The 23,384-nt window shown below is 42.0% G+C and overlaps 1 protein-coding gene across 4 annotated transcripts; it reads left to right on the forward strand.

The window, feature by feature from the left end:
- Nucleotides 1-2,998: 2,998 nt before the first annotated feature.
- CDCA7 (cell division cycle associated 7) lies at nucleotides 2,999-15,265 on the forward strand. 4 transcript variants are annotated; one of them, XM_082465441.1, is made up of 10 exons: nucleotides 2,999-3,155; nucleotides 5,833-5,958; nucleotides 6,387-6,623; nucleotides 9,200-9,436; nucleotides 9,744-9,821; nucleotides 10,834-11,052; nucleotides 11,455-11,592; nucleotides 12,269-12,418; nucleotides 12,834-12,970; nucleotides 13,918-15,265. In XM_082465441.1, the coding sequence occupies exons 1-10, from the start codon at nucleotides 3,099-3,101 to the stop codon at nucleotides 13,946-13,948; spliced, it is 1,410 nt and encodes a 469-aa protein (XP_082321567.1). In that variant the 5' UTR covers nucleotides 2,999-3,098; the 3' UTR covers nucleotides 13,949-15,265. The 4 variants fall into 4 exon arrangements, with proteins under 4 accessions (XP_082321567.1, XP_082321568.1, XP_082321569.1 ...); XM_082465442.1 differs by having other exon boundaries at nucleotides 2,999-3,119; XM_082465443.1 differs by lacking the exon at nucleotides 6,387-6,623.
- The last annotated feature ends 8,119 nt before the right edge of the window (nucleotides 15,266-23,384 follow it).

Here is a 23,384-nt window from a genome sequence, read left to right on the forward strand (position 1 = left end):
ATCCCACAGAAAGTGAAAATATAAAAGACACTTATGTATCTACCACTCACATTTAACATTTTGCCATATTTGCTTCATACGTTGAAGACCTGACCCTCCCCTCCTTCCTCCATCTTTCCCTCCTCAGAGTTAACCTCTATCCTGTTCCAACTGCACATGTTCTTATATACTTTCACAACTTATGTATGTTTTGTGTTTCAAGTTTGCATAAGGGGTATACTTTACAGAAATGTTTGCAATCTGCTTTTCCATTCAACTTTAAGATTTACCTACATTGATGCAAGCAAGCTATGCCATTCCTCTGAACACTTCAAATTCTATTGTATGAATACACCACTGTTCACGTCTCCATTTCCCTTCTGAGGGCCATTTAGGTTGTTGGCAATATTTTACTACGATACACAAATACTACTGTGAATTAACCATCCACTCCTCTGGTCTGCTTAGCTCTACCTTCAAAATAATACATCTTAAAATCTGACCACTTCCCCCCATCCCACGATCACCCTAGTCCAAGCCATCATTTTTTCTTCCAGGGGCTCCTAAGTGTCTCACTCTTGGCCCCCTTTAGTTTATAGTTCACACAGCCCATGGAGTCTGATTGGGTCTTTTCTTCATCAGAATCCTTCCTATCATACCTGATATAAAATCCAAACCTCTTCCTATGGCCAGGGAAGCCCCATGTGACCTGTCCCCTCACCCTCTCTTTCCCTAGCTTTCTGTATAGTCCAGTATGGTCCTTTACTGGGCTTCTGTTCACTCTGCCTGACACCAGCACTTCCTTCATCTTCCTATGGCTTCCTCCCTTATTTTTTTTCAGGTTCCTGATCAGATAACACCTCCTTTCCTGTTTCTATTTTCTGAATTGGTACTTCTTTTCATTTCCTATCCCTCTATCCTGCTTTTTCCTTCTTGGAAGTTATCACACCTGAAATTATCTTATTGTTTACTTCCATGGCTCCACTAGAATGTAAACTTCCTGGGCTTTATGTCCCAGTTCTCAGAATAGTGCCTGGTGTCATGGGTGTTGGCAAGCCTCAGCTGAACGAATAAAAGAGAGAGCATCAGTACAAGCCTCATAATGTACCTTCTCCAGGACAGTATCTTGGAAACTTTGTTGATGGTGAAGCACAATGAGAAGTACGCGTTTTATACAGCATACACACAGACAGGCACAAGCGCTTCAGGAAACAATACTCACACTACTCTTATTTTTAAAATTCTATTTCAAAAAGAAAGAAGAAAATATGCTAGTTGCAACCCACTAAACTGATTTCACAATTTGCCAATGGGTTCTAACTTGCAGCATGAAAAACTTTGTTTTAGAGTATATATCTGGAAGTGGTTTTGCTAAATATTCCTGAATTGCCCTCCCAAGTGAAACATTTACACTAATAACATCATTTCAGGGATTTCCTCATATCCTTACCAACACCTGGTCTTAACAGGCTTTAAATTTTTTGCCAGTCTGAGTGAAACTGTATCTCTGTTTTAATTTGCATTTTCCTGATTACTAAAAAGACTAATAGACCAGTGATCTTAACCTTAAAAAATATGTAAACTATATTCTGGTGCCCCAGGAAGACTAATACTTTTCTTATCAGAACAAATAGGCAAAGTGACTTAATCTTCCCCTACTTTATGTAGTTTAACAGTTCCAAATTCTCATGTTTAATTTTAGTGGCACAAGATTGTATTTCCAAGGACACAGCACTAACGACAATTTTAGTTCATTCACCATTCATGCAGTCGTTTATTTACTCAACAAATATTTATTGAGGGCTCGCTACTGCCAGGAATTTCGCCAGACAGACCAACAATCTCTCCTGGCGCCTACCTTCCAGACCGTGAGTTCTTTGTTCCTCGCTCTGTGGCAGAGTGACCAGGGATTAGGCGTGTAGTAGAAAGGCTCGAAGACTCTGATCAAGTCCTTAACGATTCTTCCAATGCACGTTCTCGTGCATCGCTTATTCACAAGTTTTTGTATTCAATATACCCAGAGAGGAACGCAGTGTGTTCATGCATGCTCTCTCCCTGCAAAGGAATATTCCCAAGAGATGTTTTGAAGGAGAAAGCGAATGCTTCATTTAAAGCACTTGTTTTAAACGTAAGATTATAGTTAAGATCTTTTAAAGCAACACAATTTATTTTACTTTTTCTTCTAAAAGCAACTTTTCCCCCTGTTCTCTACAAAAAAGTTTTTTTTAAAGCTCACACTGTATTTCGTCGTAATGTCAGGTTCGTTTCAAAGGGCAATGAAAAATCTCACGCTCATTCTGACTTAGGTAATTCTAAATTTTGACGGAAGAACGTTAACTCCAAACCACATTAACACAGTGTTTAGCTTCCATTCTTCTATAATTTCTATACTTTATTATCCCATAGATAAGTCTTAACTAACAGCAGCCCTTTCTCATTTCAAAACCACAAGTCATATAAAACAACTTCCCGTGCTTTCTGGAAAGAAAGATCAGGATTTAACTCATTTTATTGCTTCAGATAATGTTGCGGTTACCAGATAAGAGGTGCTACATCTAGGGACAGTGCCTGGGCTGATAAACGGAGTTCGTGCTTCATTCTTCGATTTTTATTTTATATAACGTAAACCGCACACCGCAGGGAAAGTGCTAAATGCAGAGGCCGGCGCAGCTCTCCATTACTCCCATCTCCACTTTTCCTCTCCCAGCCCCGGAATTCATGCAAATCAGTCTGCTAACCCCCGGGGCAATACGACCCATTTTCGCGCCATTCGCTCGGGACCGTGCAGCTATGTAAAGAGAGTGGTCCTGGAGCTCCCAAGGCACCACATTTCCAAGGAGGATTTTAGGGGACTGCATGGCTATCACAGGACTTCAGGGTATCTGGGGGGACCGCTTTTTTTCCCGGGGCCGAGTGGGTCTCTCGCGCGGGTGGGCCGTTACCACAGCTGGCAGGACCTGCGCCCCAACGCGGGAAAGCCTGCCGCGCCCCGCCCCTCCGGCCCAGGCTCTGAGCGCCCCGCCCGCCCGCCCGCGCGGCTCGAGCTCCGGCTCCTGCGTGGTGGGACGGCGGCGCGCGCGGCTGCTCAGCTCTCAGCGCTCCGAGCGCCAGCCGCCAGCATGGACTCTCGCCGCGTGCCGGTGAGGCTGGACGGGCGAAGGCGCGGGATTGGCGCGGTGGGTGTTGGGCACGGGCGGACCCCCTCCAACTCCGCGGCGGAGTGCCCTTATCAACTGGTGGCCGTCCTGGGCGGCGCCCGTTGAGGCAAGCCCCAGATTTTGTGCACTTGGGGGTAGTTCGGGGACTAGGGGCTGTCCCCGACGGGCGTGTGCACCCGGCGCGCGGGCGGTCCGGAGATTTGAGATGTTTGCAGGATGGTTGGCAGCCCGGGGGAGCTCGAGGCCACGTGCGCCCGAGGTGCACGTGCGCTGGGGGCTGGCCGGGGCGGCCCATTGTGTCCGCTGTCCGGAGCCCTGCCCGCGGGGCGCGGAGGGGAGCGCCGTCCTGCAGCCTCCAGGCCCTTTCCCGCGCGCAGCCCCGCGCGCACTGGGGGTCCTTGGGCGCGCTTCCCTCCCGCTTTTGCATCAACCATGCCGGCAGGCGCTTCTAACCACTGAGGGTTTGGAGTTTGGAGTTTAAAGGTCTTGCAAATCGGTCTCTTTAGAACTTGGGTTGCGCACACTTGAGGGGGCATTTCCAGTCCCAGGCGGTGATTTAGTGCAGCGGAAGGACTTGGTCTGAACGGTTCGCCGACCGTTTGCTCATTTCCCACTCCCTTCCCCAACCCCCAACCATATTCTCAGCAGCAGGACGTAGCCCTGATGGAACGTTACTTTCTGCTCTAACGGAAACCGGAACGGAGGGTCTGCCCCAGAAGAGGTTAGAGGGTGGGGGTTGGGTGAAAAGGAAGAGAGTGACACCCTTAAAATAAATATCATGGGTAAGGGACCCACGTGGGGAGGCTGGGATTCCCTGGGGGTGGGTGGGAGAGGGCGTGTTGGGGGCGTGGTTTCAGAGACAGCTCTCCTGAATGGCTTTCGGCATGAAGAAAGACGAAAGAAGTGTGTAGCTGGACTTGGACTCTGACGTGCCTGGGTTCAAATTTGGGCCATCGTGGGACTTGAATAGTTCCTTTCACCGCTCTGAGCCTCAGTTTCCACCTTTGTTGCAAGGGATTAATGTGAAAGCGTACTTAGTGCCTGGCACAAAAAAACACCTATTAAGTGGTGTTAGTTATTACCTGTTTGCCAAGAAAGTCCATCTCAACCATGATCATTTGCCTTGCTTCTTTCTAGGTCTTTTCCTCCAGGTATACATTTGCCTGATAACTAACTCTTGGCATGTGGTGACTAGTTAAAGCTCAGCAGGTATTTCCCTGCGAGCTTCCAATAGAATGCCTCCCTTGAGGCTGTCTTGGGCGTGACTGCTGGCAGGTATATTGATGAGTGAATGGTGATAATTCCTGCAGTAGTGCAAGGAGCATTGCTGTTTTAGGAGACTGCAGACTCCTTCCAGCCCTGTGATCTTGGGCAATCTGTTTCTCCTCCCTGGAGCCTTTAATTTGCTCATCTGGAAAATGGGGAATTTCTGAGATCTCCTTTAATAGGTAGTACCTCTACCTATTATCACATTTTCCTGCCTTTCTAAAAGGACAAAAGACTAAAACTTCCTAAGATGATTGAATGGAGTCTGTTGAGGAACACTGGGTGGTTGGGTCCCATCATCATGAAAATAATTTTATTTGCAAGAGAAATGCATAATGTTAAGTGTAGAAGGAAGGTCAGAATGTTCTGTTCACCCGACACCTCACATCTTGGCATTATTTTTGTGGGACCCCTAGCAGAGCTTGCCTTTTCAAAAGTTTTCAGTGTAAGGAGAAACTTCTGTTGCTCCATGGCTATACTTCAGAAGAGAAAAATATAGGAACTGCTAATACAACATTTAAGAAATCTCATTAAATATTAAGAAACGGTAGAAACTGCTATCTTTTTACATGAGGTAGATGCCAGTTGCATGTTCTGATGAGCTTTGCCAGGCTATTCAGTGTTCATGAATGAAGGCTGCATTTTCATATCCACAGGCCATTTGTGTCTTATGAAAGGACTTCTAAAAACTTAAGACTTGTGCAGCAAGGGGATTGCAGAAAGAGCTGAATGTCTGGCCAGCCTAATAGAGCCCTGAAGTGGAATCAGGCATTCTACCTGGGTTTGGAGGACTGTTTGACCTTTAACTTGGCTCCTGTACATTTGTTCACTGGGTCGATATATTTGATTTGTAAGGACTTGTGCTGAAATCACTCTACCCCTCCTGATTGGCACAAGGCCTGTTTGAAAGCCTGCCATCTCGAAGTAGAGGTGCTGCCCAGTTTTTACAGTTTGGGAAATTAGCATCACAGTACAGAGCCCAAAGCTTACACAGAAAGATCTCATTAGCTCGATTTTGGCTGAGGGAGAGAAATCACTCTACCATTTTGTACTTTTGAAGTACAGTTTAATTTTTTTTTTTTTTTCTTAAGGGCAGATTTTAGGAGTTTAGCTTTTAATGCCTTGGGAGCTCAGTATAATAATGCTAAGAGTTGGGGGCTCTTAAGGTGGGTAAAGGGGTAGCTCTACAGATATTTGAATAAATTGATAGTTGTCATTATAATGTTCCTTCAAAGAGATCTCTTTTTAGGATTTTACCTGGTTTTGAAAAAATTTTTGTAGCAGTTGCAAACCCTCCTTTTTCTGTGTAGGGTATAAGAAATGGACATATCTCCTCTGCTGTTTGAACCTACTCAACTCAAAAATGATATCTTTCATTAGATTGTGCGGTAAGCATCCCATTTAATAGTGTTGCCATTTCTGTTTGCAGCAAAAGGATCGCAGAGCAAAGAAGAACTTCAAGAAATTCAGATATGTGAAGTTGATTTCCATGGAAACCTCGTCATCCTCTGATGACAGTTGTGACAGCTTTGCTTCTGATAATTTTGCAAACACAGTAAGTGCCGCCTGAGAATAAACAGAATGGAGCCTGCCGTGCTCAAAATGCCTCACATGCTTTGTGCGTGATTAAAACTGCTTGCTTTTTGCCTACATTTCTGTACAGCCGTGACGAAAATACAGTGTGCACTGTAATTTCATTTCACTTTTTTTTTGCTGTGGTTCTAGGTAGTAATTGTTGGAGGTAGATTAGCTACTTATTCTGTCCTTTTGAAATGTCGCCTAACCTAACATGCCTGATGATTTGCCATAACAGCTCAGAAATCATTTTGTAAACCTCTGAACCATTTTTCTTTGTGACGAAAGCTATTCTCTTGTAGTGCACTTGTAAATGCGATTTGCTCTCTGCACGGTTTATGGAAAATTGGTTCTTGAAAAAGGAAAAAAAAAAAAATGCACAACCACATTTATTTATTTATTTTACAGAAACCTAAATTCAGGTCAGATATCAGTGAAGAACTGGCAAATGTTTTTTATGAGGACTCTGACAATGGATCTTTCTGCGGCTTTTCAGAAAGTGAGGTGCACGATGTGTTAGACCACTGTGGACCTTCACAGAAACCAAGGCCACATGTCCCTAACGAACTGGCCAGTATTTTTCATGCCGACTCTGATGATGAATCGTTTTGCGGTTTCTCAGAGAGTGAGATACAGGATGGAATGGTGAGTTTGAGAATTTCACCAATATCAAGAAATAAGGTACATTTGGAGGCATGACATACTTGCTTAAAAAGTTTTTTTTTTCCTTACGATTTTCGTTTTAGTCATGCCAGAAGATTCTGTTGATCTTTTAAAAAGTTTTAAGAGTATCTTCTTCATGTCTTGAAGCAGTTTTTCACTCATGTAGTTCTACTTGTAAAGCTTGACCATTTTTGTAGTCGCTGAAAATCTTGGAAACTGGTAAGATAGAATTGGCCCACCTGCAGATTTCTGTTGCTACAGAAATCCAGCCTAATCAGAGGAAGCACACGTGTCCTCAAGATGAGCTACATTCACATTTAAGTTCAGGTGCCCAGCCCAGGGCCTGACGTAGAGTAGGCCTTCAGTAAATGTCGGTTCCCGTAGTGGATCTGTGCCTGCATCTGGAAAGCCTGTGATAACTCCCATGCAGGAGCTCAAGTGCAGGTAATGACAATTAGGGCCCTGCCTGCTTCCGCTTTTGCTCCTTTGTTGGCTTTTCCTGTGCATGCTGTCTTACCTTTGGCCTCTGTTGACCTGCTCAGGACACTGCTGCCGCTGATGCGCTTCGGTCCTACTCTCCCCGAGCATGCTGGTTACTTCTGCACACGTTTTTCTGTTAGCAAGACTTTCTCGACAAACTGTTGATTTGCAGTCGGGTGCGTGCTCTTTAGCTCATTGTGGTCTGACGCGGGTCCACTGCCTGGGACCACGCTTGGGCGGCACTGACATGAGTGAGAACGCCTGCCCAGCGAGTGTTTATCACTGTCTAACTTCATGATGATGTAATATTTCCTCTAAGAGGTGATGTTGGTCTAAATCAATATGTATTGGAGTTATTGGCAGGGGCTGATCTGCGAATCTGGATGTCACCCAACATTGTCTATAGCCTGAATCATTTCTGGGCAATGTTTCAGTTCTTTGTAGATGCTATTTGTTGCGATTGATAAAATGCCAATTGATTAAAAGGCTTAAGAACTGATAAAAGTCTTGTCATTTTATATCTTTCAACCCATGCACACTAAAAATATATGAAGAGTACAAAAAACGGTGGGGATTTTGGAATGTTAAAAAATGGATCTTCCGTTTCTGGGACTTTATGGGTGGCATTTTTTTCTTCTCTCTTTTTTTGTTTGTTTTCAGCCATCACCACAGTCAATTTCAGAATATTTTCATCACCCCAGAAAGAAACCCTGTACCCGTCAGCAGTCACTTTGCATCCTTTCCCAATATCCTCAGTTCCTGGCAACCGTTAATCTATTTTCTCTCATAGATTTGCCTATTCTGGGCATTTCCTATAAATGGAACCCTACAATATGTGGTCTTTTGTGACTGGCTTGTTTCACTTAACATAATGTTTTCAAGGTTCTTCCATGTGCCAGTACTTCATATCTTTTTATTGCTGAATAATATTCCATTGTGTGAATATACCACATTTTATTTATCCATTCATCAGTTGATGGATGTTTGGGTTGTTGGCACCTTTTGGCTGTTAGGAATGATCCTGCTATGAACATGTGTGTACAGGTTTTTGTGTGGACATATACTCTTCAGTAGGAGTAGAATTGCTGAGTCATATAGTCCATGTGGTTAACCTTTTGAGGAACCGCCAGACTGTTTTCCAAAGTGGTGGCACCATTTTACAGTCCTACCAGAGTGTGTGTGTGGGTTCCAGTTTCTCCACATCCTTGCTGTACTTATTGATTTGGCTCTACTAGTGGGTGGGAAGTGATGTCTTGTGATTCTGATTTGCATTTCCCCAGTGGCTAATTTTCATACATTTTAAATGATGGAAACATATTACTTTTGGAATCTGAGATTTTAAAACTTTTAGGCTTACAAAAAGTGGATAAGAGATGGAGGTAGTCAGATCTCAGAGAGACAGAAAGTAGAATGGTGGTTGCCAGGGGCTGAGGGGGAGGCGAGTGGGGAGTAATTGTTTAATGAGTATGGAGTTTCGGTTTGTGAAGATGAAAAAGTTCTGGAGATAGATGGCGGTGGTGGTTGCAGAACAATGAATGTATTTAATGTCATTGAACTGTACACTTAAAAATGGTTCAAGTGATAAATTTTATGTTATGTTATATATATTTTGCTAGTTTTTTAAAAATGTAGATCAGAGCATTGAGACATCTTTTAATAAAGTTTAGTATTGCCATAAGCACTGAAATCGTATTTATGAGAGCACACATATTTACTCCTAGGGGAATTCTTTTAAAAATGCATAAAGATTCTATTTTTAAAGAAATGAAAAAGGGAGCTGGGATTTTCACATTAAAAAAAAATGGCTCGGAACCACTGGCCTAGGGACTGTGAAGGTGGCTTATAACAATGTCTCAGGTAGGCTCCCCGAGTTAAACTACACTCAGGTTGTTGTATTTATTTGTAATTCCTGATTTTGTTACCCAGAGCTGTCAATTAAACTTGACAATTAAAGTGTTCAGTGCAAATGTATTTGCTGCAAGCTTTTTTTGTTCCAAAGGCATATTTTGTAGTCATACTCTTGCAGACTGTGCAACAATCAGCAAGTCATTAATGCCTCACTCGTTCTGATTGACTAGAGGCTGCAGGCAGACCACGCGGGCTGTCGGACCCGCAGTCAGTGCAGAAGTTCCGGACCTCTCCGGGTGGCCATGAAGTTTCCAACTCGAAACACCAGGGGAGCAGCCAACGAGAGAGCAGCGCCCCCCGAACCCTCAGAGAATTCTGTGACGGATTGCAATTCTGATTCAGAAGATGAAAGTGGCATGAATTTTTTGGAGAAAAGGGCTTTAAATATAAAGCAAAACAAAGCAATGGTAGGTATCTGACTTTGAATGTATTAGAACTCACCCTTCCTTCCCAGCTTTTCTCTAAGCCACTTGTTGCTTATATCTTTGTCATAAGAATTATTTTCCTTGTAGCTCTGAAATCTTTATAACGTATGTTTTAAAACGTGTTTCTTTCCCTAAACTGACTTTTCTTTTTTTAATCTATTAAAGTCTTGGTAGATGTATAGGGGAAATCAGAAACTCTTTGAAACGTGCTATTGTGATTTCCAGAATTTACTTGTTTTCAGTAGTTATTATGAACCAATAACTTCTGTTTAATTTCCTCCCTTTTTAGCTTGCAAAACTAATGTCAGAATTAGAAAGCTTCCCTGGCTCCTTCCCTGGAAGGCGTTCCCTGCCAGGCTCCAGTTCAGTAAGTACAAATCCTTGTTTGTATGGTACTGTTTTGGGCAGGTCTGATTTTAAAGTCCAATTTCGTTATTTCATGTGGTCTTGTAGACAGACTTAGAGGTGATAGAGGAAAGCTTCTGACAGATCTCTGGGACCTCTTCCTTGCACCCTGGGCCAGGGGTGCCCCTGCCCCCCCACGCCCAGCTCCTGTGGGACTCAAACCCCACCCCCCTCCGTTTTCCTTGGCCACCCACGTGGCACGTGGGATCCTAGTTCCCGGACCAGAGATCGAACCCGCGCCCCCTGCAGTGGAAGCACGGAGTCTTCACCACTGGACCGCCAGGGAAGTTCCTCAAACCTCTTTTGATTGGTTGTTTCTCTTCCTCCCACCCAAGTAAACCTAAGACCCTCAGGGGTAGGAAATAAAGATCGAAAATTGTTTTCTTCTGTATCCCCAGCATTGGCAGATCCCTCCTACATGGTAATTGATGTTTTTAAAATCTGAGAATGAAAAAAAAGAAAGAAAAAACAATTTGTTAACCAAGTCATGGCCTAATATATGTGATTATATTCTGAGGAAACTAAGCTGGTGCAACTCAGGGGAATCTGGTTGTGTCTGGTGTGGTACAAAATAAAAGATTTCCTTTCCCACCTCTCCGGGAGCAAGAATAGAGCAAGGAAAAGCATGCATGCATTTCTCTCTTGGGCAGAATAGGAACAGTGACTATGCTTCAGGGCTCAAGAGATGTTGCAGAAAAGGTTTTTTTTTTGGAGAACGAGATTCTTTCTTACACCTTTATTGAGGAAAGAATAAATAGATCATCCCTCAGTTTGAGAGAAACCAGGTTTGGTGTTAACAAAAGCCAAATTACAATGGCTGTATCATTTCTGGGCTCATTTTCCATGCATTACAGAGAGGATGAAGGAAATTAGAAAGTGGAGTACTCCGTTTACTTAAAGGAAAACCTGGTTCAGGAGAAGGTGCCCCTTCTCATTCTGGAATAAACGGCTCCAATCCTCTGTGTTTTGTTCAGCGTCCAAAGACACCCCGAAGGCGCACCTTCCCAGGTGTCGCCTGCAGGAGAAACCCTGAGCGGAGAGCTCGTCCTCTCACCAGGTCAAGGTCTCGGGTCCTTGGGTCGCACAGTGCCCTGCCCATGGAGGAGGAGGAGGAGGAGGAGGAGGAGGAGGAGGAGGAGGCGGATAAGTACATGTTGGTGAGAAAGAGGAAGCCCATGGCCGGCTACATGAACGTGAGTTCTCCGCTTTTATGCTTTCTCTTCTGTTTGTCATGTTCTGTGGGCCCAGGATCATGGACACAGCACGGGAGCACACACACCCTCAACACCGATGGTCTGTATTCAATGTTCGTCTCAAAACACTCCAGAACGGTTAAGGTCACATCAGCTTATTTTGATGGTTCTTGGTAGCAGGCAAGAGAATCAAAATTATCTTGGGCTTTTCTTAATTGTAGGAGTCATTTCCATGATGTTGTCCCATGATCCTTAGTAAACTTAGGATTCGCCCCTTCTCTGTAAGCTCTAAGAATGATTTCCAGGTTGAATTCTCTGAAGAAATGACAAAGCGAGTATCTTGAGATTCAGAGCTGGCGAGAGCCAGGAAGGCCACTCTGTTCCATGTTTCTCATTATGCAGGAAGATGACATGCCCCGAAGTCGTCGCCCCGGATCCATGACCCTTCCCCATGTAATTCGCCCAGTGGACGAAGTCACGGAGGAAGAATTGGACAACATCTGCAACAACTCTCGAGAGAAGATCTATAACCGTTCATTGGTCAGAGCCTCTAAATGATGTCTGGAAATGTACACGTCTGTGAGAGAGACATTTTGCTAATGTTCTAACAGTCTTAGCATATGGGATGTGTGCCTGTGTGTTTTTTTCATGTAAGAAAAGAGAGTTTTGTAGCATCCTTGGGATTTAGCTTTCTTAGTAAGTTTGCAGTAGTAGTAGTTGCTTAGTAAGTCTTCAGTAGCATTAAATCTTTTCTCTTAATTTAGAAATTGATTCATTCAACCTAAGTATTTATTAACGTGTGCCTACATGGATAGGTGCTGGGGATATGGTGGTGTGCTAAAGATAAACAGATCTTTTCTTGATGTAGTTTTGATAACATAAGGTATTGAGTCTGCCAGATGAATGAAATCACCATGCTTGAGATACTTTTCATGTCCTTTTGTATACATGTGTATATAGATGTGAACTAGAATTCAAAGAGAAAATATCAGACTCTACCCACAAAGAAGGACATTCTTTTTTTTTTTCCTTTCAATTTTTTTTTGTAGTCAAATTCATCCTCTTTTTGGCTGTGCGGCTTGCCCTCTGCAGTGAAAGCGTGGAGTCCTAACCACTGGACCGCCAGGGTATTCCCAAAGAAGGACATTCTTTTAAGTATTTTGTCTACAAAAAGCAGTGTTTTTGTTTTTGGTTCTTATTTGCTTATTGTTCGCAGGGATCGACTTGTCATCAGTGCCGCCAGAAAACTATGGATACCAAGACAAACTGCAGAAACCCAGAGTGCTGGGGCGTTCGAGGCCAGTTCTGCGGGCCCTGCCTTCGAAACCGTTATGGTGAAGAAGTCAGGGATGCTCTGCTAGACCCAGTAGGTGCCTTGAAGGGGTGGTCCTGTGGGCTCGAGAGTCTGCCGTGAGCTGATAGGGCCAGAAAGAGATTGAACCCTTAGTGTCGTGGGACATTCATTTCGGGGAAGGCAGATGAATTCAGAGTGTTGGTGCTAGATAGCTGTGAGCCCTTCTGGAGAGCTCCCAACCCGGCCATTCGGGGAAGTCCGTTCTCCACTTAGCCCTGCTAGTGGCTGTGGAACTTTTTCCATGGGATTTCCTAAGGGAACGTGGTGCATGACTAACGGATGTTAACCACGTTACGAGTTTTTTAATAATTAAAAAGAAAAAGATCTGAATGCAATTGATCATGCCCACCTTAAAGGTTAAACAGGAGTAGATAAGTAAGCGGCGGTGTGAGGTTTAACTTAATGGTGCCTTTTCATGCTTATTCAGAACTGGCACTGCCCACCGTGTCGCGGGATCTGCAACTGCAGCTTCTGTCGGCAGAGAGACGGGCGGTGTGCAACTGGGGTGCTCGTGTACTTAGCCAAGTACCACGGCTTCGGGAATGTGCATGCTTACTTGAAAAGGTAGGGCTGGTTTTTCCCTCTTCCACACCCAAATCTGACATTCATTTTTGTATCTTAATAAAAAGATGGTAGAAGTCAGAATAGTGGTCTTATGGAGGGCAGGAGGGTGCAGGTATTAACTAGAAAGGGGCACATGGGGAGTCGGGGAGCTTTGGAAACATTTTATATCTTCATCTGGGTGGTGGTGACCCTCGTGGGCGTGTGTGTGTAAAATTCAAGCTGTACACTTAAGATGTGTTATAACTCGATAGAAACGTTTAAAAGAGTGAATTAGGCTCAGCAGATTATTATTTTTTAACTTTTTTAAAATTGAAGTATAGTTGATTTACAATGTTGTGTTTCAAGTATACAGCAAAGTGATTCAGTTATACATATATATATATATTTTTTTCATATTCTTTTCCATTATGGTTTATTACAAGATACTGAGTTTAGTTCCCTGTGCTATACAGTAGGACCTTGTTGGTTATCTATTTTATATATAGTAGTTTGTATCTGTTAATCCCAGACTTCTGATTTATCATCCCCTCAACTTCCTTCCCCTTTGGTAACCATAAGTTTGTTTTCTATGTCTGTCAGTCTGTTTTTGTTTTGTAAACAAGTTTTCATTTGTATCATATTTTAGATTCCACATATAAGTGATATCATATGGTATTTGTCTTGCTCTATCTTATTTCACTTAGTATGGTAATCTCCAGCTCCATCCCTGTTGGTACAAATGGCATTATTTCATTCTTTTTAATGGCTGAGTAATATTCCATTGTATATATGTACCACATCTTCTTTATCCATTCCTCTGTCGATGGACACTTAAGTTGCTTCTGTGTCTTGGCTATTGTAAATAGTGCTGCTATCAACAATGGGGTGCGTGTCTTTTGGAATTAGTTTTCAGAAGAGAATTCTTAGGCCGAAAACCATATCCTGACATGTTCCCTCTTCTCTTTCAGTCTAAAACAGGAGTTTGAAATGCAAGCATAATAATTGGAAGATCCACTACCTGCCTTCCACTTCACAAATCTTCCTTGTTTTAAAGTTTTCAATTTTGTCATGTGATTGAAACCCGAGTTTAAGAATTCTGATGATCAGTCTGTCTTATAGGCAAATCAAGTTAACCTCATTAGACATGCCTGCATGTCTGGGCGTCAGGGGGGTGTTAGTGCCAGCTGTACTCTGCCCTCCTGCAGTTTCTCCTTTGCATTTCCCCCCACCCCTCATCCCATGCCATCCCCCTCTTATTTCCAGTGGTTCTCTTCCATCATTTAGTTTCAGAATCCTTTTTAAATGACAATTTTATGAAAGCATGTTTGATTTAATTGGTGTTGAAATAGCCCTGGAATCCACCCATAAAACCAAGCACTTAGAAACGCAGTAGTAGTGTTAACTAACTACATCGCTCGATTTCCAGAGACTAGCCCTCTAACTTGCTTACGTGAAAACACTGGGTCTGATTTAGCGTTCGCTGACATTTTTAACAGAATCAAGGCACAAAAGTCTTAAAACCATGTGGAAAAATTAGGTGATTGTTGGCAAGTGGAGTATATGACTGTGGAGGCCTCACGGTGGAGGCCTGTGGAGGAGAAGATTCCATGTATTGTGCTTATTATTCAAGTTGTCACAGTTGAGGCTTAGTTGCTGCTGATTTCTTCCACCAAGTGCATCCGGCCCACACGGTCACGACCCAGAGGTTCTCGTGCAGTGCTATGCTTGAAATCATTGTAGAAAAGCCATCCTGGGGAATCGGGACGGGGAGCGAGCCTTCAGTAGTAGGCCGATTTGAATTCATGGAATAAAACTTCAGGATAATTGTAGTTTGCCACGTTTATTTCAGTTCATAACGTAAGGTATTTCAAATAAATTCTTGCTTATGTTGCATGGAACATTGATACTTAGACTCAGCTACAATTCTTTGCAGTTTTTACTTTCTTGAAGAAATTATAAGCCAGGCACAGGGTTCACATTCAGGTTTGAAGCACTTTTATAACACTGAGAAGTGCCTTTTTGGAGAAGGGTGACTTTCAACAGTTTGCTAACTTGACATCTCTGCCAGTTTAGTTTCTGGGCAGAGTCCATGTGTCGTCTCTCCCTCCCCCTGTTTCGGCATGAATCAAATCGTTCGCTAGAGGTAGAATCTAAGTGTGTGTGTGTTCATTTTGCTTTGCGTCTGCAGCCCGTAGCTGTGCCCGTGCAGCGTTTGGTGCATAATTGGACCTTGAATCAATCAATGTAAATAGAGCATTTGATCTGTTATGCTTTTATACAAAGTTTTTTATTTTAATAATAAAACATTTTGTTCTAGCTTGTCTGCTTTTTTAAAAATCTTTGATACTCAATCTTACTGCACTGAGTCCTAATTTTTTCCTCCTATTGAAACAAAAGACCATTTCTGCCTTTTCGAGAGGCCCCCCCCCCCCCCCCCCCCCCACCTGCACACACACACTTTGGCTTAAGTTTCTGACAGTCAAGGGCCAGCTCTTTTGAACAGGGCCTGGCTTGGTGATACGCCTGATAGCTGTGAATCAGAATCAGCTAAGACGGCTACATCACCAGATAGAAAATACGGGCCCGTGAAGTTTTACAATGTTGTTTTCTTTTCTTTGACCATTTGCCAACCCAAAAACCAACAGCGATTTCACAATACCTGGCTTGCTTTTATCAACCGTTCGGATATTTATTACAGGCACGCTGTGCCTTGAGACCTGTTCCAGAACTGAGAGAATCAAAAGACAAAAAAAGCATGGTTCGAAAGTTCTCGTACCCGATTCTTTAGACCAGGGTTGGCAAACTACAGCCTGGGGACCTGATTCTGCTGCAGCCTCTATTCATATGACACATGAACTAAGTATGGTTTTTTACATTTTTAGAGAGTTTTTAAAAAAAGAAAGCATGTGACATAGTGGCCCACAAAGCCTGAAATGTTTTATGGTAAGTTTGCTGACTCTTGCTCTAGACTTATCCGAGAAACCACGTTTACACCACATACATTTGGGGAGAAGACCAAGATAAATGAAGTTACACAACTGTAACTGTATTCTATACCAGTCCAAAAGAAATTGACATTTCTTTTCATAAAGTCTTAGTATCTTAAGAAGCCCAATTATAACCCAACCTTTTTAGGGACGCAATTGGGAGGCTTATATTTTTGGAGTTAATCAAAATTGGTCGTCGCTTGGAACACTTTTGGTGTTACCATGTTTTAAAATTATGAAGTGGCACTTATGTGGTTTTCATTAAAAATACTGCTAGCAACAGTAGATGCTGAAGCCTTATACCCTGAAAAGGATTTACAATCTAGTGGAAGAACTAAGACAAAAACCTAAAAGTAACGTTCTGTAGGAATGAAGAGAGGAAAAGCAATTGGCGTTTTCTCACTAGTAGGCGTTTTACAGCGTTGATGGGCAGGTCTGCTGCTCTGTCTCAGCCTTGACTTTGGGAACCTATACTTTCTCCCATGCACCCCACTGTAAAGCTCCACACACCGTCCTTAGAGTTGAGAGAACTCCAGTTTGGACAATTAGATGTCAAAGTAGTGTGAGCGTATTCATGCTTCAGGATTGCCTTTGTATTTCTCCATCCTGGGTTCCCAGAGGTAGAGATGGTATCCACCTTTATCTTCACCTGCTAAGAGGTTGAGAAAGGAAATAGAAACTATAATAGACTTTAGTAGTTTCATAGGAGGGGCAAAGGCAGTAGTTAGAAGGTGCTGCAGGGGCGGGTTATTTGTGTTTTATTTTGCTTTTAGAAAAGAAGTGAGAGGGAGCTCCTGATGGCTCAAGGTCGGGTAGGCAATTGAGTTATTTGCATGCCAGGGGAATGGATTAGGGGTTCAGGGATTTAGAGCATGGCTGCAGAGGATTAGGTTCTGACAGGAAAGTGATAGCAAGTCCTGAGGGGAATAAAAGGTGAGCAAATGTGACTTTTGTGTTAATGTTAACTGCACATTTGTGGGGTAGTAGCTCAAGGATGAACTAAATCCAGAGACGTTGAGAAAAGTGCCCAATGCCACGTAGCTAAAGTGGCTGAGCTTGGCTAGAGTATTCCGGGGAGAAGCCTTTTTTGCCTTTTTTTTTTGGTAACTAAGCAGAACTCAGCCAGCCTTAGGAGTCAGAAGCAGAGGAAAGGGCTGTGGATCAGGTTGTGTCAGTGAGAACAAGGGCATCTTGGGTGCTGGGGCAGTCCTGGCTGAGGTGGCTTATGCGGAAACCCTGTTGGTGGGGAGACAGGAGGGCTGGGAGGGGCTGAGGGCTTCTGTGGTCAGGAGGGGTTGGGGGTAAGATTCCGTAGGCCCCCCTCATCCCTGGGGGATATGTTCCAAGACCCCCAGCGGATGCCCGAAGCCACAGATAGTACCAAACACTATGTATACTATGCTTTTTCCTATACATACATACCTATGATAAAGTTTAATTTATAAATTAGGCACAGTTAGAGATTAACAACAACACCTAATAATACAATAGAACAAAGGTATAATGAAAGGTGAATGTGCACACTCGCTCTTTCATAATATTGTACTGCACTCACCCTTTTGATGGCCATGTGAGAGGATAAAATGCCCTACGTGATGAGATGAAGTGAGGTGAATGACAGTGGGCATTGAGACATAGCATTAGGCTACTATTGATCATCTCCTTCCCGTGACCCTGGATGTCAGGAGCAGACGATGTGGATGGCTGGGGATCTCCCAGTGGGACAGAGCAGGGCAGCACGAGACTTCATTGTGCTACTCTGAATGGCACACAATTTAAAGCTTCTGAATTGTTTGTTTCTGGAATTTTCCGTTTAGTATTTTTGGACCAAGGTTGACCTTGGGTAACTGAATCCGAGGAAAGCAAGACTGCGGATAAAAAGGGTCTGCTTACTGTGGTAGATATTGGCTCATCCATCATAGATGTTAGAAACTCGTGAGGCTCTTAACTGCAGGGCATTAAAGTCCTGTGGTTAGAAGACTCCTTAGTTAACTACAAGGTTGAGGAAGGAGGAGGAGAGGGTGAGAACTTCCAAAGGAGGCGTTGCTATGAGACAATGGAGGATGGACTAACACTTGGAATGGCGGGAGGGAGCTGGGGATCTTTGCTTTCGAATGTATAAGGTATGGACTCAGCTGTAGAGAAATTGGTGTGCTCCAGGTAGAGACCTTTATTCATAATAATAGCCAGGTGATGAAAGACTTGTTTGAGGCCAAAAGCGAGAAACAAAGGAGACATCACTTAAGGTTAAAAGTCACTAACGTATTTGTTTGTTTTTTTTTCAATCTCCCCTGCATTTTGTTTTATATGTTAGCATTTATACTATGTACAAATTCTATAGCATTAAGAATGTCAAAACATTTAAAATGGCTATATAATAGTATTTGTTTATATGAATGGTCCATATTTTACTTAAACAATTCCCAAAATTGGGGTACCTTGGTGGTTAACAATCTTTTGCTATTACGAGTAATGCTATCGTTAGTATTGTTATGCCCAAATCTTTGGTTAAAATAGATTTCTAGAAAGTGTGGTAACTCTTAGTTACAAGGATGAAGAAAGGTAGGAGGCTGAGAATTTTGGGGAGTGTGGGGCTGGTCTGTAGCCCTAGACTGTAGCACAGAGTTCTAGGTGAACTTGGGTGTAGCCCAAGGGTGGGGAGAGAGGAGGAAAGCTACTTGACTAGACACCAAAATGGGAGGCATGGCTCATTGTCTGTGAACTCAACCTGTAGGATTGCAAATGTGCATAGCCTGCCAAATAGGAAACTTTTTTTTTTTTTTAACGTAATCCTGTGCCTTGAAGGTTTGTTGGGAGTGTTTATTGTCAGATGAAAGTACCTGCTGATAACACATGATTGCAGCAATGCTCAATCCAACATTATATTGATAAATATTTGCCAAAGGAGGGACACTAGAGTTAGTTGAGCCACCTCCTAGGTACGAGACACAATGCTCAGTACAGTATGTGCGTTAGCTCTTCATAGCAGGTATTTCAGAGATGAGGAGACTCAGCGAGGTTAAGTAACTTATGAAAACTCAAGAGCCCATGCCTGCTTTTCTAGCCAGAGAAGAGAGAGATTAGGGATTAGATTAGAACTGTTCTGAGGACTTCTGATAGACCAGGCTACATACTTGATAGGGCTACATATCTTGATCATAACATATAATACCAGCCACCCATAGTTACGTGTTTATTTCACTTTCTCCCCTCATTAAGACTGTGAAGTCACTGAGAGTAAGACCATCTTTGATCCGAATACCCTTATCATGTACTAGGTACTCAACAAATGTTTACTAAGGGAGTGCCTTGGTGGTCTAGTGGTTAGGATTCCGGGCTTTCACTGCCATGGCCCAGGTTCAATCCCTGATCAGGGAACTGAGATTCCGCAAGCTACGTGGCAAAAAAAAAAAAAAGAAAAGAAAAGAAAAAAAAGAGTTCACTAAATATTTATCAAAAGATGAGTTGAGGGTTCTGGGCAGGAAAGTTCCTGAGATTTGGGTGGAGAGAACTAAAGTCGTGGAGGAGAAATAGTGGATAGATCCCAACATTGAAGAGTTGGTTAATCCCAGCATTAACCCCTATGAGGTGTAACCTTTCTGTGTGATATAATGCTTAGCTTTCTATGAAGCTGCAATGGTCAATTCATTAAAAATCATGTATTTCTAGTAATGTATTTTTCTATGGGAAAAATACATTTTACTTCATTATACTAACTTTAAAGAATATCTCTATTCTACTGAGTAAAGAATTTGTATTATTGAGCTATAAATGAGCTACACAAAGATAATTTTAGATATAGTAGCTCTAAGTGTTATCCATTTGTTGGGGGGAAACTTCTGGTGGCAAAAATTGTGTGCATAGAAGTTAAACTTTTTTTGAAGAGAGAAGAGACCCTCCCCCACTGTGTGTGCCCATCACTAACTTCAGCAGTGATCAAACCATGGTCCATCCTGTTTCATCTATACTCTTTTACTACCCCCAGTCCACTGAATTATTTTGAAGAAAAGCCCAGACATTATATGACATTCATACACACTTCAGTATTTCTAAAAGATAATGACTCTTTTTTTAGAACCATAATAAAATACCATTATTACACCTACATAAAGTTAGCAAGAGTTCCTTAATGTCAAATATCCAATCAGTGTTCAAATATCCAATCAGTGTTCAAATTTTCACTATCCCACCCCTCACCTTCCATTTATACAATTGGTTTATTTGAATTCAGGACTCGACTCTTATTCATTTATATATTTAAAGTCTTTTTTAAAAAATTTTATTTATTTATTTTTGGCTGCGTTGGGTCTTCATTGCTGCGTGAGGGCTTTTCTCTAGTTGCGACGAGCTTGGACTACTCTTCGTTGCAGTGCATGGGCTTCTCATTGCGGTGGCTTCTCTTGTTGCAGAGCACAGGCCCTAGACGCATGGGCTTCAGTAGTTGTGGCACGTGGGCTCAGTAGTTGGGGCTCGGGCTCTAGAGCACAGGCTCAGTAGTTGTGGCGCATGGGCTTAGTTGCTCTGCGGCATGTGGGATCTTCCCGGACCAGGGCTTGAACCCGTGTCCCCTGCATTGGCAGGCAGATTTTTAACCACTGTGCCACCAGGGAAGCCCCTAAAGTCTCTTTTAATTATTAGGTTTCCCCTCCCTTTATTCCCCTTGCTGTTTATTTGTTGAAAAAAGTCATCTTTCCTAAAGAGTTTCCCACATTTTACTAATTGCAACCCCATGGTGTCATTTAATATGTTCCTCTGTCTTCTCTGTTATCTAGAAGCTTGATCTGATTCAGATGCAGCAACAGTACTTTGTATTGTGTACTGACATCAGAAGACTCTTACTATCCTGTTCTCTCCCTTTTTGTACTGTTAGTGGCCACTGATAAACATTTTCTGTAAATTCTCTCTTTCTTCATTAATCAACTGGAAACTTCCCCTCAAGTATCTAATTACACAAGATAGAGTTTTTATTACATAAAAGGTGTATTAAGGACTTGATTATTTTTTTTAACCAGTCTTCAGAATCAAGAATTAGTTCTCTAGTATCTTCTAATGGTGCCTACCAAGGGTTTTTGTTTATTTGTTTAAGTATCACATGAACTCTTGGATTTTTCAAATATTTGATGTGTTTCAGTCCTTAGCAGTTATTATTCTTATTGATGCCCAATTTTGGCCCATTGGGAGATTTGTCACATAGGTTCCTGCATCCTTCTGATATGACCCCAGTGGTCTTTGATAGTTTCCTTTGTTTTCTGGTAAGACAAAATGTTCCAGGCTCATCTTACACACTTTCTGCCCCAAACCTAGAATCAACCATTCCTTCAAAGTATTTTGTTTTCAAAACACATTTCTTTCATATCTGTCTATGTATTACATATACATACAACTTATGTAAATGTGCTCCTATATAAGCAATTATATATTAGCATTTATATATAAATATATTAGTAACATCACTATATATAAACATATGTATGGTTTCAGAATAATAATACCAATATTTTACTTAAATATTAACATTATTACTGAAAACAGTTGAAGATAATTTTCTGTTTTCATCCTTGGTGTCAGTCCATTGTTACATATTACTGTTTTTAAAGTCATTTTAAACTCTTTTTTTTTTTTAAATAAATAAATAAATAAATTTATTTATTTATTTATTTATTTATTTATTTATTTATTTATTTATTTTTGGCTGCATTGGGTCTTCGTTGCTGCGCGCTGGCTTTCTCTCGTTGTGGCGAGCGGGGGCTACTCTTCATTGCGGTGCACGGGCTTCTTGTGGTGGCTTCTCTTTTTGCAGAGCATAGGCTCTAGGCACACAGGCTTCAGTAGTTGTGGCACGTGGGCTCAGTCGTTGTGACTCGGGGCCTCTAGAGCGCAGGCTCAGTAGTTGTGACACACGGGCTTAGTTGCTCTGCAGCAGGTGGGATCTTCCCGGACCAGGGCTCGAACCTGTGTCCCCTGCATTGTCAGGTGGATTCTTAACCACTGTGCCACCAGGGAAGCCCTTAAACTCTTAACATAGTTAAGCCACCAGCTTGATACATTGTTAGGTTTACTTGTGTTATTTTGCTTTTGCTTTTAAAGACTGCTCTTCAAAAAATTAGGATTTAATTTTGTCTTGTAATGATGTAAAACAGTTACATGTTTCCAAAGTCAAGCTCAGAAAATAAGGTGTTTTTAGTGAAGTCTAAATTTTATTCCTATCCTTCCACCCTGATCCTTCTCTCCTGCTCTAGGTTAACATCTTGAAGTTTTTTATGACTTGTACTCTGATTTTCAGAACTGTAAGCAAATACGTATATATATCTGTACCCTCTTTTTGCCTTCTCAGATAAATGATAGTATCCTACTCAATACATACTTTTCTTTATCTTGCCTTTTTTACTTAATTACATATGGGAGAGAGTCATAATTAATTTTATTATACAAAGAATTCTGAAATATACTCACGTGTATGAACATGGAACTAAGCCTTGAGGTTTCAGAGAAAAAGATATTGTAGAGAGTGGTTTTCTCTCCTACTCAAACACTGAAGGACAGACTCTTCTGTGAGCTCGTGCTAAGATAGTCAAATTCTCTCTTCTCACATGCTTAGTGGGCAAGCCATATCAGTAGGAACCAGTATTTCAGTTTTATTTTTATTTGATTACACACTTTTTAATAGACTGGTCCTCAAGTTTGTCTTCTAAATTGTATAGCTGTAAATGTTTCTCACTTGTTGAAGACCCTCCAGTATGTCTTTTAAAAAAGTAATAATGACCACTGGAGCTTGCCTGAATTTCCAAGACATGACCATTTTGAGTAACCTAGTGCTTGAGGAGAAAAATATGTAAATAAAATTCCTGCATGCAAATGCTCCCTGCAACTCTCATTGCCAGTCAGATTTCTGTAAATCATGATAAACAGATGCTACCAAACTAAATGACTAAGTAAAATTATGGAGATAGATTCTATTTATCTTACTTTTCAGTGTTGGGGAGGGAGAAAAGGATGATTAGGGCAGACACCAAGAACTCTATTAATTGATTTCAGCAAAGTGAGATGTGGGATTCTTAAGAATTGGAGAGAGCTGGCCCTGGTAAGAGAGAGGTTTGATTGCAACTTAGTTTGCTTTACCAGAAAACTGGGTTTTGGAAACAACCTAATATCAAGCTCATTGGGTCTTCGCCTAGTGTTTAGCTTTTTGTCACTTTTATTCTTAACTTTAAAAAAAGATTGAAGTAAAATTCATATAACATAAAATTTACCATTTTAACTATTTTAAAGTGTACAATTCTGTGGCTTCCAGTACATTCACAGTGTTGTGCAACCATTGCCACTATGTAACTCCAGAACATTTTCATCACTCCCCAAAAGAAACCAGTCACTAAAACAGTCACTCCCCTTTTTCTCTCTCCTCAGTCCATAAGAACCCATCTGCTTTTCTGTCTCATGGATATGCCTAT

This window comes from Balaenoptera physalus (assembly GCF_965194825.1).
Source record: "Balaenoptera physalus genome assembly, chromosome: 6".
Taxonomy (NCBI): Eukaryota; Metazoa; Chordata; class Mammalia; order Artiodactyla; family Balaenopteridae; genus Balaenoptera; species Balaenoptera physalus.

Coding starts and splice junctions, on each gene's coding strand:
- CDCA7 (XM_082465441.1), top strand. CDS start 3,099: ATGGACTCTCGCCGCGTGCCGGTGAGGCTGGACGGGCGAAGGCGCGGG. Junction 11,053..11,454: donor CCATGGCCGGCTACATGAAC/GTGAGTTCTCCG, acceptor CTCATTATGCAG/GAAGATGACATGCCCCGAAG. Junction 12,971..13,917: donor GTGCATGCTTACTTGAAAAG/GTAGGGCTGGTT, acceptor CTTCTCTTTCAG/TCTAAAACAGGAGTTTGAAA.